The sequence below is a fragment of the Chelonia mydas genome, chromosome 9, assembly GCF_015237465.2.
Source record: "Chelonia mydas isolate rCheMyd1 chromosome 9, rCheMyd1.pri.v2, whole genome shotgun sequence".
In the NCBI taxonomy this organism is placed as follows: Eukaryota; Metazoa; Chordata; order Testudines; family Cheloniidae; genus Chelonia; species Chelonia mydas.
Genome location: NC_057855.1, coordinates 35,573,911 through 35,588,942, shown reverse-complemented (window position 1 = coordinate 35,588,942; position 15,032 = coordinate 35,573,911). Strand labels below are relative to the sequence as shown.

Genomic DNA, 15,032 nt, shown 5'->3' with positions numbered 1-15,032 from the left:
TAAGGTCAGACCATCTTGATCACGATCATCTTGTCTGACCTGCTGCACACTGCAGGCCACAGAACCTCAACCACCCACCCACTCCTGTAACCGACCCCTAACCTCTAGTTGAGTTACTGAAGTCCTCAAATCATGATTTAAAGACTTCAAGTTATAACCTACCATTTACACTAGTGGTCATTCTAGTGCTTCTGGTGCTACTAAAATTTGCTGCCCTAGAAGTTCCTGCCTGTATGTTCTCTATTGTTGGTGGCCCTATGTACTCTCATAGGATGAGTCAGGGACACACAAAGGATCTTCCAATGAAATAGCTAAAAATCCTGGTCCCAAAGAAGCCAATGAGAAAACTTTCATCGGCCTCAATGGAGCCAAGATTTGGCCCACAAAAATAAATAGAAGTTTCAAACCTCAAAAGAGAGACTGACTGATGCGAATGACTGGTGCCAACACCACCAGTTACTTTATAACCTACAAAATCTGACAGCGGCATTCCTACAAAATCTGACAAAAGAGAAATAAAGATATTGCAAAACAGATGTAGGAGAACTGAAATACAAAGTTCTTTGGTGAAAGAGACTCCTATGGAAACTTATGGCCTAGATACTGCAAGGTTGAGGGCATTCAGCACATGACACGGGGAATAGGGTTGTGATGTTCCCCTAGTGTTATCTGGACTGGTGATCTGCTGGGTCACTCCAATTCTCGACTCTGGGAGCCAGCCTTACCCTCCTTTGCTGTGAGAACCCCCCACTCCCGGGCTGTTCATGCACAGACTCTAGAACGTAAGCTGCTCCCAGCTACATGAGTGCGTGCTTTTGGCCAGCCGCTGCTTGGATTGTGCAACCGAATGACACTAGCCAATACCTCCGGTCCCAGACACAACCCTAGGAATCTCCGTCTTGCAGTGTCCAGTTATGCCCGCTGGACATTGCGAGCCCAAATGAGTTCATCAATTTAACAAAGAAATTGATATGTACCAGGCTTGTTATCCCAAGGGAAGTCTCTGACACACTTCAAACCAAACACACTGCTTCAAGTAGAATAAACAAACTTATTAACTACAAAAGATAGATTTTAAGTGATTATAAGTCAAAGCACAAGTCAGATTTGGTCAAATGAAATAAAAGCAAAAGGCATTCTAAGCTGATCTTAACACTTTCAGTGCCCTTACAAACTTAGATGCTTCTCACCACAAGCTGGCTGGTTGCCCTTCAGCAAGGCTCTCCCCTTTGATCAATGCTTCAGTCACTTGGTGGTGGTGTCTGTAGATGGAGGTGGGAGAGAGAGAGAGTGCATGGCAAATGTCTCTCCCTTTTACCATGTTCTTTCTTCCCTCTTGGCTTTGCCCCTCCCCCCCCCCGCCCCCCACTTCAGAGTCAGGTGCGCATTATCTCATCGTAGTCCCAAACTGACCAAGTAAAGGGGGGTGACTCACTCAAGAGTCCAAAAGATCCTTTCTTGCTGCCTAGGCCAGTGTCCTTTCTTCCTGTGAGGCTGGCTGGGTTTGTCCCATACATGCCCTGATGAGGTGTGAAATGCCCCTCTGCTCCTGGAGAGTTTTGCCTGGGCTTGTTTTAAGCCATGAGGACATATTTTGAGCCTCATAACTATATACATGAAATTACAACCTATAACATTACTATAACAACAATGTTCAGTGCGTCACGAGCCTTCTGAAGACATCCGACATGATAAACTTTGCATTGGATACCACACAATCACATTATAAGGATGAACATGGAGGCGCAGGGTGTTTCCCCAAGGTACAGAAAGTCACAAGGGTATTTCCTCAAGAGGAAAAAAGCATACCTGAACACATAAGAGATTTAAAGTGTTCTTATCTAGCATCCTAAGGGCATTTTGCATGAACTTCTCATATTTGGGAAGAGTGCTGTTCACAAAGTTTGCATCAAAAACCAATTCATCCATGTATGTGTTGCTCCAAAACACCAAGGCACATGAAAATAATGTAAAATGCATCAATTTACTCTAAAAGTGAAATAAAATATTAATCAAGGATAGTAAACAGATAACATGCTCCACTCTAGTTGGATGGCTCTCTGCTAACTCTAAATGGAAAAAATGGGAGATGACTTTAGTCAGATGAAAGGACACATTCACTCATCATGGTAAAGAGTTCATGCACTTTGATATAATTTATTTCACAGCATATTTAAATGCACCATCAGCATAACAACCCACCCAAAATACTTGGCAACCAATGATAACACCACAGACATTGACCATGAGAGGATTTGAACATCCTCAGTTGCTACTGACATCATTGGGAACTGAGGATACTCAGTACCTCTCAGGAAGAGCTAAGCATAGGGCCTATAGTCAGGGCTGAAAAGGAATATGTCTGGGTTAAAACAGAGGTGAGAAATTGGTTTAGACCATTATAAAATGCTCTTGAACACAGTGGGTTTGTCTTGAACTCAAACTTGAAATCAATTTGACTAAGGAGAGAGACTATGTAAAACAGAGCACAGAGAAAAAACAATGGAAAAAAAGAGCGAGGAATGGAGCAGAGAGTGAGCACAATAACATTCACCCCAAGGAGAAAGCCAGAACACAGCCTGTGGACCACTCAAATTTGCCTTAAGCTCCACTTTGTGCTGGCTCGCCTACATGGTACCTCTGCCCATGGAGGGCATGTTAAAAATGGAGCAGAGAAAAACAAAGCCATTAAAATAAAAAAGATAAATACAGCACAGTCTATAGAAATCTATTTGGGAAACCTGCTTGTACCATCCACTAGCTTTGGGGAATTCTTCTAACTCTATTACAAAACGCAGATTTTTCTTTAGCCAGAAAATACATTTGTTTGATTTTTAATTGAATCATCCAAAAGGTCGGAGGGTAATTCCTTATTTTAAATAACAGGAGGGGAGGGAAGCGCTAAGTCAAATTAGTATTGTGAACCTTCAAAATTGTTCCAAAGGTTGATAAAACCTAGACCTCAAAAGGGGATCCCCAACTCAAGACAGTTTTTACCTGAGTCTGTAAAAGTAAACTCAAGTTCAGACCAAAAAAAAAAAAAAAAAAAATCACTGGTGAACTTACATTAAATACAGATATATTTAACATACAGTTAACCTTAAATATTCCTGCTAGCTTTCAGATAAAACCAACAGTCTTATCTCTGACTATCCACTGGCTTAACCACATCATTTTTACTGTATTTTCACATATGTTTAGGAAATGCATATGCATGCTTTATAAAACAGTGGTGAGCCCAACTGTATTCTTACTTATCTCACTGTAACTTAGGAGTTAATATATTAAAGTCAGAGGAGATGCATCAGTTTATAATAAGTGTAAATGGGAACAAGATCGGGTGCCCCTACCAGAAAACAATTTCCACATAGCGGGCAATGACATGTTCAAACAATGAGAGATTCAAAAAATCAACATCTACTATATTAACCGAAACCAAGTACAATAGAGCAAGAAAAAAAAGTTTCTGTGCTAAACATATTTAGTCATTCCTGTTTCAGAAATAGACATTTCTATTTTATTCTTGTTGATAAATGATTACATTTAGAAAGGAAGCTTTCCCCCCTATTGTATCTAACTCAGTTGCATTCATTAAATTTCATTATATCTACATCATTTAATTTAGGTCAACATGTCAAAGCAACCTAGAATCATGTTTGCTTTAAGTCAGTCTACATTACCCTCAAAGATGAGAAAGGCAAACAAGCCAATTTCAGACTCTGTGATAGAAAAGCCTTTTACTTCTTATATATAATGTGGAATTCAGAATTTGGAGGGAATTACACGTATTCCACACATAGAGCAAATAAACGATTCTATGCAGATATATCTTGCTACATTTTGGTGTTTGTTTATATTATATACACACACACCACTAAAATGTAGAGATATAACAGCAATATTATGTAGAGATGTAATAATAAATTAGTTGTTTTAAACAACAATAATAGTATAAGTCATTTCCTTAAATGAGATTTTTAACCCTTTGTTATTAGCCTGCATGAATGAATAGTGCCGTTTGAGATACTGAAAGAATCCTGAAGGAGTTTGGCACCCCACTCCAATTGAATTAGCCTCCTTTGAAAATCCCAGTTGGCAAAGATGCTGGAATGCTGCCAGTACAAGTCTAGTGTGGGTGAAATGAGTATATGCTTACCAATTTTATGTACTTGCTTAAGCTTTTAAAACAAACTCGTATCACAGTATCTAAGGTCTTCAGCATTTTGTTCCAAAACAGGCATAGCAGTTAAGGCCAGATTTTGGCTGGTGTTGTGTAGATGCGAAGGAGCAATGGAAACCCCTTTCCCCCTTACAAGTCCTGGGGAGGAGGGGCTACTTAGCATTGCCTACAGCACTACAAGGGAATGGTCTTACTCTATACTTTTAAAGCACCATGTACAATATGTAAATGTTTAATAATAATCAGCATGAAGCCCTTTCAAGCATCTATCACTTAGAAAAGATTACATATCAAAGATACCAATTAACAGACCCCCAAAAAAGTATTTTGACTACTGTTAAGTTTGTAAATACGTATCAACAACACAAGGAGAAAAAAAAATAATGGAACATGTTAGACTTAGAAGGTTTAAAGGGAAAGAAAATTCTCTGTTCCCCCTATAGAGGAAAAAGAGAAAGCTAGCTCTGGCAGGCTTCGTTGATATGAATCATCATTTTGCTCCAGTGCATTTCTGTATAGTGTTGTACGTGGCATTGATTGGAGTTTGAGTTCTGTTTTGGAAGTGATATTAAATGTTTCATGTAGGTGAATTTATAAAAGGTGGGAAGATTCTGAAAGGTACAGCCTGGGAAAGGTGGGTCACACTGAGCAGACAGGTAATGGGACTCAGATGTGTAGTGAGCCCGAAGTCAACCAGAGACTGTTAGGGAAAAGAAGGACTCTGGGGATCTTGCTTTGCTCTGGGTTTTCTATTCAGAGATTTCGGAGCCTTTGTGGCGCTGAACCTAGTAACATATCAAATGGAACAAGGCTGTTTTGTGGAACAGATCCCAGCAGTAGCTGATCTAATGGAGACTTCGTTGAACAGGACCTGACAGCAGCAGATGTGGCAGAGCAGGCTTTGGGGAACTGATCTTGCAGCCAAAGGACCTGGTGGTTCAGACTTCTGTGGGCTACCCAGGGCAGGCTGAGGAGAGATGCCATTGTATGAGTAGAACACCACTGACCTCAGCGGTAGATGTATAAAGAATCAGATAGCAGATCGCTTCACATGATTGAGGCTTCAGGTAGTGCTCTATTTTGCCTAAGTACTAGAGACAACAATGGGTGAAATCCTGCCCCCACAGAAATTAGTGACAAAATGCCTATTGATTTCAACAGCATCAATGTTTTACTCAGTGTGTGTTTAGTTTTCACCTTTGCTTGTTTTTGAGTTTGTATCACAAACATAACATCTTTGCATATGAATTGTTTTTAAAATAAATCATTACATTTTAAAAACAGTCTACAGGCTAACATGTAGTATCTGCTCTAAATTACAGAGTGCATTCTATCTACAGATAGAGCAATATATACCATACATTTTATATATTGGAAGCATGGCACTAATACTATCTCAAATTATGTCCGACTGATTTCAATACATAATTGATATAAAGAGGACATTAGAACGTTCTCAGAAGTGAAGAGCCCATTCACAGCTCATCTCCAGAATAACCTATGTACCCAAAGTGTTCAAGTCAACACTGTACCTTCCAAATATCAAAAATTCACAATATAAATTCCATTCATGTAAGCATGGTATTTGTAATTATTCTGAAGTCAATGGGCTTTACCGGAGTAGGGACTGAGTAAACACTGAATAAGGACCTCAGGATTTGGCCCAGGGGTATTTCTACTACCCAAGCTCAATGTCTTGATTAGTATTTTGAATACTAGTGGGTTATGTGTTCTTGTTGACACTGTCATCTGAAAACTGATCACTTTTTCTACAAAGTGAATGTGCACAACTTTGTTTTCACACACTGCAAGAGAACGAAAGGAGGAAAAAGGATGTAGCATGAGTGTATTGAGGAAACCACCACATTTAGAAGTGATAACTATCTTCAGAATTAAAAGTTAGACCTGAAACTAAAAATCCCCAGCAACCTGTGAACTCGCCATATTAATGGAATTTGTATTGCTCATTTCAAACCCACTACTCAGAATATACATTTGAAGCATGAGTATTCCAAAGAATCATTAAAGTGGAATACAGGCACAGGATAAACAGTGTGAGAGAGATACCTAACATTTTGTTATAAGAAACAGAACCAAAAGGCCAGAGAGGTCACTAAATACCGTAACTATCTGCACTGGGCTGCACACAGTACAATGGAAAGGAATTTCTGCCAGTACAAATGGCACATGGAACAAGATCCTGATTCCACACTGCTATTAACACAGTTAGTAAGAGTGATTTCTTGTCTCATCTCTTAAGGCTCATTAAAATGAAGGGTAAATGTCAACCATTCCACACTGCCTGCATAAACTGTCAGCCACTGATTTTGTTCGGAAAATAGAGGTGCACCGCGAACATACAAGATATTTGGCCAATAGGTTAGCGATCCAGAAACACCACCTGCAGATGTGTGTCATGACTAATATTGGCTCACATATCAGGAGCTCCCACCTAAGTATTACTACAACTGCACATACAAACTGAGTGACAAACAAATTAACTTGCTATTTGTGTAAACAATTACCGAACTTGCATGGACAATTATAGTTAACTCGTACCTAGCAATTTCAAAACAAGCCCACATATTTAAGACAAAGTAACAAAAAGTTTGCAACATTTTTGGAACTTTGTTTTAAGAAGAAATGTGTGGAACAGTTTAAGCAAATTGTTTAAACTTGACTGTTTCATTGAGCAGATTTGTAGATTGCATTTTTTAATTATAAAGAATTAAAATAAAAGAAATAATTAAGCATTTTGCAATTATTGGAACAGCATGAGTAATATTACAGACCTTTCAGACAGCATGGTAGGTTTCTGGAAAAAATGCTTGTGCAACTAATGCAGAATACGTTAATGTTGAAATATTATGTTCTCTAAAACATGCCAAGAAGTGTTGCACATACACTTGTCCTTCAATCTCTGCTTCCTCATTCACCATTTTTGGGCACTGGAGAAGTCTCTGATTTACATAATATAACTCCGAATAATAAATACAAATTCACACTTCTTCCCAGATTATGCAGAGGCACTTTCCTGTGCCTCCAGTACATGAACAGAATACTGTGCTAAGTTTTAAATGGCCCTTGACATTTTATTTTCAATGACAGATAAAAGCGAGTGTATGAAAAGGAAATGGACATTTTTTAATTTTCATTTTTAATTTTTTTTACAGTGGTTGGAGGAACAGCATCCTCTGAGTAAAGGGAAAGCAGATCACCTAGGAAGAAAGTGATAAATGTGAGGAGAGTAAAGAATTGAGAACAGTGGTAAGGTCCTCAGCAGGCGTAAACTTCATTGTCTTCAATGGAGCTATGACAATCTACATCAGCTGAGAATCTGTTCCAATGGCGCATAGCTTATTCATAAGGCCCAGTTTCAGCAAAACACTTCCACACCCGATGTCATAAGCCATGCTACAAGAGCACGATAGGGAGTGGGAAGACAGGAACCAGTGCAAAAGCAAGAAAGGCTACATACTACTTTAACCCACCTTTACTTTACCACATATGTTCAGCCAGCCAGAGGCCTACCTAATCCCTCACATCAGTTACAGCAGCTTTAGAGCTGCTCTAACTACACTCTGCTGACCACAGCCTGCACAGGGAAGCCCACAAGTCAAAAAGAGCCAATAGATTCTGGCCATGCCCTCTTTCCCCTGGCACACTTCTTATGCCATGGCAGAAAGCCATGTTATTCCACAGTGGCCAGGGCTCCCAGATTTACAGCTCCTTGTCACTATCAGAGTGTCATAAAGGGATCACAACACATGGGGATTTTGTCCCAGAATGTCACATCTTAGGCAGTCATAGTACGGAAGGAAGATCAAGCGGAACATGACTGCAATAGTTAAAGATGCTGCTATACTGTGAACAAGCTGCACATGTCCCATGGAAATTCCTAATAAGAATGATTTACAATAATGGAGCCTCATCATCATGGGATAAATAAGGGCACAGCCTGCGCAAATTACTCCAGTAAACAAGAATAGAAGCCAGGATTCACACTGCACACGAAATAAAATAAGGTAACTTTGTTGACAAATAAGCATGTTTACTCCATCTGAAGAGGCTAAGATAAAAGAAACAAAATAGCTACCATAATTTCTTGCCTAATACAGGTCACATTTCCTTTTCTTTTCTAGACTAATATTCACCCATAGTGCAGAAGACCGATGAAGGTATTCCACAATGCTTGGGCCCTGCATTGTGGCTGAAGGGGAAATGCAGCAATGCCTACACACACCTTGAGCACTGTAGAAAGAATCTCCAGCCCTGCATAGAAGACCATGGTGGGAGCCAGCCAGAGAAGGTTCCATGGAATCTGTCTGTACAGATCCAGTGGCTTCCAACACTGCCCAACAGGTGCAGAGAGGCTGTGATGACTATTCCAGCAAATAGTTTTGTAGCCATGCATCTTGGCCCTGAGTTCAGGTGATCAGGGTGGATTACACCTATTCTTCCTCCCTACTCCCATGCTGGACGCATACAGAGCCCAGCTACTCAGGTTTTATGTGAGTAGAGTGGATTTCACCCTTAAGAGAATAGCTTTGAATCCTGGCTTGGGTTTCTAAGCATAAAGAATAAAAATATGTACTTTGGCTTTCACAGGCAAAGTTAGTGAAGGTACAATCCACCTATCCCCGCCCCCCACAAAACCATTGTAAAAAGATGGTAACTTCATTAATATTCCCAAAGACAGGTACACATTCAAAACACCCAACACACCTTTAGAACCATTATTCCTGCTGATGGTGAATGGAGCTCAAAAACTGAATGTCCCTAAGAGCCCCCACTAACACATCTAACTGAAAACTCAATTTGAACAGGCATCTGCAACCTTCATATTTGGTAAGAGACAAAAATCTTGGAGGATCCCTTTGTATTTTGTTTTAGAAACCAAACTATAAATTCTGACGTAGCCCAGCAAGATTATATTCCACCAGCCAACAGAACAAGGCTCTCAGAAATTACATACAAAAGTTCCTGACTCCTGTTCAAGTATAAAGGGATATTTTAAAGGGATATTGTTAACTTTAATATAGGATTTGTATTTTATTGCTTACTTAGGTCACTAATACACTTTATGTTACTAAAGCTGAAAGAATTTTTTAAATCTAAATTTGCTTGCCACCATTTATGCATCAGGTTTACTGTTTTGCATTTTATTCACCCTGTTCAGTTAAACTAGACTGCTCCGTTTCATTTTTGCTTCTTCTTCAGTAGTATTTTCTTCGGGTAGAAAGTATTTCTAAAATACTGTCAGTTTTAATAATCTAAGTTGTAACTAGAAAATATTACAAATCAGGCCTTGTTTACAGTACACAGTTTGTAACTCTCCTGTAATGCCTACGTAATAAAACCACTCTGGTGAGAGCCGTAGGGCTTATGTTGGTGTAGTTAGGGCAATGCAGTGTCTGTGTAGACACTGCATGCCTTACACTGGCTGTTGGCTGTCATTCTTGTCAATTTTCAGGGCTCTAATGGAGCCGTGCAATTGACAAGAAAGCCAGCTCCTGGCTCCCCAGCTGGGTACCCACTGGGAATCCTGCTGTCTCCCCCACCTGGGTGTCTGGGGTCCTGGCTCCCCGCCAAGAGCACAGCAGCTGACCCAACTCCAGGTGCAGAGCTTCCTGCTAGAGATAAGAAGCCTCAGGCCGCTGCCCCCCTGCTCCTAACTGGGAGTGGGAAGGCGAGAAGCCCTGAGGGACAACTCGGTTCCCAGTGGGGAGCTGCATGGAGCTGAGAGCCCGGGCTCTCAGTCCCCCACACTGCCCCTCTTCAGTCGATGGAAGTGCTCCTGGTGAAGACGCGCACTGCCAATAGAAGGAGGGTAGTGTGGACATCAACCACCACAGTAATTAACGTGGAGGCTGTAAACTGACCTAACATAGGTCAACTTAAGGTTGTAGTGTAGACATAGCCTTAGTTTGCTTACAATATCTGATTTTAAATTGACCCCCTTTAAAATTATATCTAAAAATGAAAAAGCAAAGACTATAGCGTTGAGCAATGTTCTCCTTGAAGAAGAGACCACATTTCTTTAGCGCGTGTGTAAGCATGCTTTGTGCTACCTATAAAGTTCTTCAGGTCTAAAAGTTTGCACGTTCAACACGTGAAAACTGCATGCATAGAGATCTGGCACTTCCAAATGGTCCAAATTCTAGTCCCCAGCTTTCAGCAGTGCAGAGCTGGCTGCAGTGAAACAGTCTGCCCAGGTTATGGAGACTCCTTTAGTTCTTGAAAGGATGGTTTGACGAGTGGAACTGTCTTCGGAAGGCAGCACAGCTCTTATGCAATCCACCTCACTCATGACTCAGTGTCAGAGGTTATGAATCATTTCCCCTAGACCCTGGAGGATGACTAGGGAAAGCACTGCAAATTCAGAAAGCAATGGGGTAGGGGAAAAGATGAATTGTATTTGGCTCTTAGATAGCTAGGAAGACTGAACTGGCTATTCTCTTAGTAGACAGCTCCATTTCCAGGGCCCATTAAACCAAACAAACTGCCCACCAGCCTGTGGGGACATTGCTACTTCAGTTATTTCCTATTCTAAGTACAGGGGGAAACTGCAGTGACTTAGGCACCAGTGTGTGGTAACCGATGACAAATGCTAGCTTTTTAGTGGCAACTGCTGTTGATTTTCCCTGGTCTGTCAAACTCTTTACCCTATTTGAGTCAGATATCTTCTCCTAGAACATCAAAAGGGAAATTCTTACCTGTATAAATCTGATCAATCACATAAATTATCCTCCGGTTATTCATCCAAGAGGGAGCCATTTACCCCCTCCCTTTAACGGATTATTTAAAAATATATAAATGAATAAATAAATCAAAGAGGGTTCTTAATTTTGAAAATGCTGCTAACATATCTTGTCTCATTCTAAAAGGTAAATTGATAGTTCTCTGTGAACTTCAGCAATTCTAATTATGTTCTTTCCTGCTTATACAGCATGGACCTCATTCTCCATTGTCCTGCAGTTTACACCAGTACAAAGAGGATGTAAATGCTACCAGGTCATTAAAAAGCATTTTACACCCTCTTTGCTCCAGTATAACAACTACGTAAGATGCAGGGAAATGATGAATCAGGCCTTATAATTATGATTTTCAGGAATGTATTAACATGAGGGCAAGAGTCTCTGTGTAAGTGTCATGTCTTTGGTCTTTTCACCCAGGGGATTTCCTATGGCAATAACCAGGAACTTAAAAGCATTTCAATAAAAAAATAACCATAAAGAAAATATTAAAAATATCCTGTGAAGTACCTAAAATCACATGGGAATGAGAACAGCTTACTCAGAGGTATCCATATTTAACCTTTGTGCCCTTGTGTAGCAAATGAAAATCAGTCTAGGTACAAGATACAGCTTGACCCCCAAAAAGACAAATTAAAAGTTTAACTTAAAAACTTCCTGCTGTACTTACTGTACACTAATGCTAAAAACCATGCAGGCTAACATCTTTAAAGTGGCCTTCATTAGAGGTACCTTTATGCTCTAAGGAGCGCGTTATAGGTGCATGTTTTATACACTCCAAAAGGCATTTTTACCTTGCAATTTGTCCATTCCTTTACCCTGATCCCGCAAAGACTTGTCTACACTTACCGGGGGTTCAATGCATGGGAGACCCACTAAATTGACCACAGATCACTCTTCTGTGTATGTATGCATCCGATGAAGTGAGCTGTAGCTCACGAAAGCTTATGCTCTAATAAATTTGTTAGTCTCTAAGGTGCCACAAGTACTCCTTTTCTTTTCACTCTTCTGTCGACTCCTGTACTCCACCTGAACAAGAAGCGCAAGAGGAGTCGACATGAGAGGGTCTCCAGTCGACATTGTGTAACGTGGACCCCACGGCAAGTAGATCTAAGTACGTCGACTTCAGCTACATTATACACATAGCTGAAGTTGCGTAACTTCGATCGATCGATCTCTCCCCGTAGTGTAAACAAGGCCTTAGGCATACTTGTTTAATTTTACAGACTCTGAATAGCCCACATGAATAAGACTACTCACAGTGAATTAAATTAAGCATGTGCTTAAGTCTTTACAAGATTGATCTTACAGTACAGAAAACAAGGGCCCCAAACACACACATAAAAATGGTTGAAAAACTTTCTTCTCCACCTAAATCATGGATATTACTGGTCCACAAACTTGCCACATGTGACTCATTTGGAAGGAGAATCCCTCCCGGCAGTTTTTAAGAGTATCTCATTTTTTGTGAAAAGGTGCATATGCAGTGTGATTTTGTAATGTGCACTGAAACTGTTAAAATCTCATTCATTAAAATTGTTCAGTCCCAAAACAGTCCTAGATGTATGACAGCCATAAACCCTACCACAAAGTCATCTGAACTGCTTGAAGATCTATATACAGTTTATACAAGTACATAAGTCACACACATTTTAGATGAGACACAGATCTATGCAATTAAAATATCTGTATATCATATAATGGTACACATATTATAAAAGATTGATGGATGAAATCTCCATATAGAAGAGGTAACTATGGAGTATATGCTGGCACATAGAGCCATACAATGGAGATCTCTAAATTGATCAATATAGTGAGTATTTCTATACAATATATACTAGTACATACTAACTGATACATTGCACTCTATACTCTAGAGACCTCCTTGCCCACTCTAACATGCCAACTTCTCCATATGGAGAATTGTACACTATAGATCTCTCTGTACCCTTGAACATCTCCATACTAAAAGGTACACTATAGACCGCTCACTACCCTAGAGCCTCCATACCTTACTGCACACTGTACACCTCTCTATATACTCGAACTCTGTATACTCTGTATACATTATAGACCTCTCAGTACCCTACTATACACTACAGAGGGCTTTAGGGCAGTGGTTTTCAAACTGTGGGTCGCGACCCAGTACTGGGTCACGGAATGTAAGGCACTGGGTCGCGGCGTCTCTGGTCAGCACCACTGACCGGGTCATTAAAAGTCCCGTCGGCAGTGCTGCCCAGCTAAGACAAGCTAGTCCTTATCTGTTCTGACACCGTGCTGTGCCCTGGAAGCAGCCAGCAGCAGGTCCAGCTCCTAGGCGGGAGGAGCCATAGGGCTCCGCGTGCTGCCCCCCTCCGAGCACAGGATCTGGGGATGGGACGACTGACAGTGCCTGCAGGCAAGAGCCACACAGAGCCGCTTGCGCACCTCCACCTAGGAGCCGGACCTGCTGCTGGCCACTTCTGGGGCGTAGTGCAATCCGCGTTGCCAGGACAGGCAGGAAGCCTGCCTTAGCACTCCCGCTATGCCGCTGACCAGGAGCCGCCCGAGGTAACCCCATGGCCCAATCCCCTGCCCTGAGCCCCCCCATACCAGAGCCCGTTCCTGCACCCCAAACCCCTCATCACCGGCCCCACCCCAGAGCCTGTATCCCCAGCCCAGATCCCTGACCCCCTCCCGCACCCCAATGCTCTGCCCCAGCCCGGAGCCCCCCCCCCAAACCCAGAGCCCCCTCCTGCTCCCCAAACCCCTCCTCCCTGGCCCCACCCCAGAGCCTGCACCCCCAGCCCAGAGCCCTGGCCCTCTCCCACACCCCAACCCTCTGCCCCAGCCCAGAGCCCTCTCCACAGCCCAAACCCCTTATCCCCAGCTCCCCTGGGTCGCAGGCATCAACAATTTTCCTCAACTGCGTCGCCAGAAAAAAAAGTTTGAAACCCCACGGCTCCAGGGCACAGAGATCTCGCTCCTTCCGCACAGCGCGGAGCGCTCCCGCCCAGCTCCACACCGCGGCGTTCTGCGCGCCATGCCCCGGAGCGGGCGAGCTCCGCGCTGGGGAGCCGCCGGGGAGCTCGCTCTGCCCGCCCGCGCGGTCCCGACCCCGCGGAGAAGAGGCTCCAACTCACGCGCAGCTGGTGGTGGGCGGCGGCTGCCGAGGCGACGCTCTGGCGGAGCTCCGCCGCCAAGCCGGGTCTCAGCCGGCTGCGGGTGAAGCGGCGGCTCCGCTCCCCTGCCATGTGCCCAGCGAGCCCCGCGCCGAGTACCCGCAGCAGCCGGCTCCCCTGCAGCCCGTCGGGCGCAGCCCAGACCAAGGCGCCTTCAGGAAGCGGAACTCGGGGCTTTTTTTTCCTCCCTCCCTCTAAGGCGTGTTCCCCCCCCGCACGCGCCTGCTGGGCTCGCGGAGCAGCGGCGGCCGCCAAGCGCGGCCCGGGGCTGGGCTCGGCTCGGCTGCCCGGACACCTGCGGCTGGCGAGCCTGAGCCAGAAAAAGTTGGGCTCAGCTCTCCGCAGGCGCGTGACAAACGTGCCCCCCTACGCCCCCACTCAGCCGGGGCGGGAGGGCGCAGCAGGGCTGGGGACCAGCTCAGATGCTTTGCAGGAGGCCCAGGCATCGGGTTCCAGCTCAGGTGCTTTGCTAGAGTCCTGTGGGTGAACCAGCAATCTGGGACTGGAAGGGTCTCATATATTGCACTAGCATAGTGGTTTTTAACCTTTTTTCATTTGCGGACCCCTAACATATGTCAAATAGAGGCGTGCACCCCTTTGGGAGTTCAGCCTGTGGTCAGCAGACCCCTACCATCCAAGTCTTAGACTGAAAATTGATCGAACCAAATTCAACTATACATGTTGCCACAAGCTCAGCATGGCATTTGACAGGGCACTAAACTGTGGGCTGCTGTGGTAATGCCAACAGTTCTGGGTTTTGCCCTGTAGGTGGGGGGTAGTCACTTACTTTTGATCAGAAAACCAGAATGCCTTTTCTGGGTTCTGAAACTTTATTTCCATAGTCACTTTTTGCAGACCCTTAAGACATAGGCTGTGGACCCCTCAGGAGTCTGGAGACCACAGGTTGAAAACCATTGCACTAGAGTTTCTGAG

General features: G+C 43.2%; 1 protein-coding gene across 17 annotated transcripts in view; it reads right to left on the bottom strand.

Annotated features, from left to right (window-relative positions):
* Positions 1-14,426, bottom strand: part of DOCK10 (dedicator of cytokinesis 10) — a 247,285-nt gene extending 232,859 nt beyond the window's left edge. For 9 of the 17 annotated variants that reach the window (XM_043523117.1, XM_043523120.1, XM_043523127.1 and 6 more), the window contains exon 1: positions 14,061-14,424. In XM_043523117.1, coding sequence (XP_043379052.1) covers positions 14,061-14,171 — 111 coding nt within the window. In that variant the 5' untranslated portion in view covers positions 14,172-14,424. Of the gene's footprint in view, positions 1-14,060 lie in introns of all 17 variants that reach the window. The other 8 variants (XM_043523112.1, XM_043523116.1, XM_043523124.1 and 5 more) reach the window with 5 other exon arrangements.
* Between the last annotated feature and the right edge of the window lie 606 nt (positions 14,427-15,032).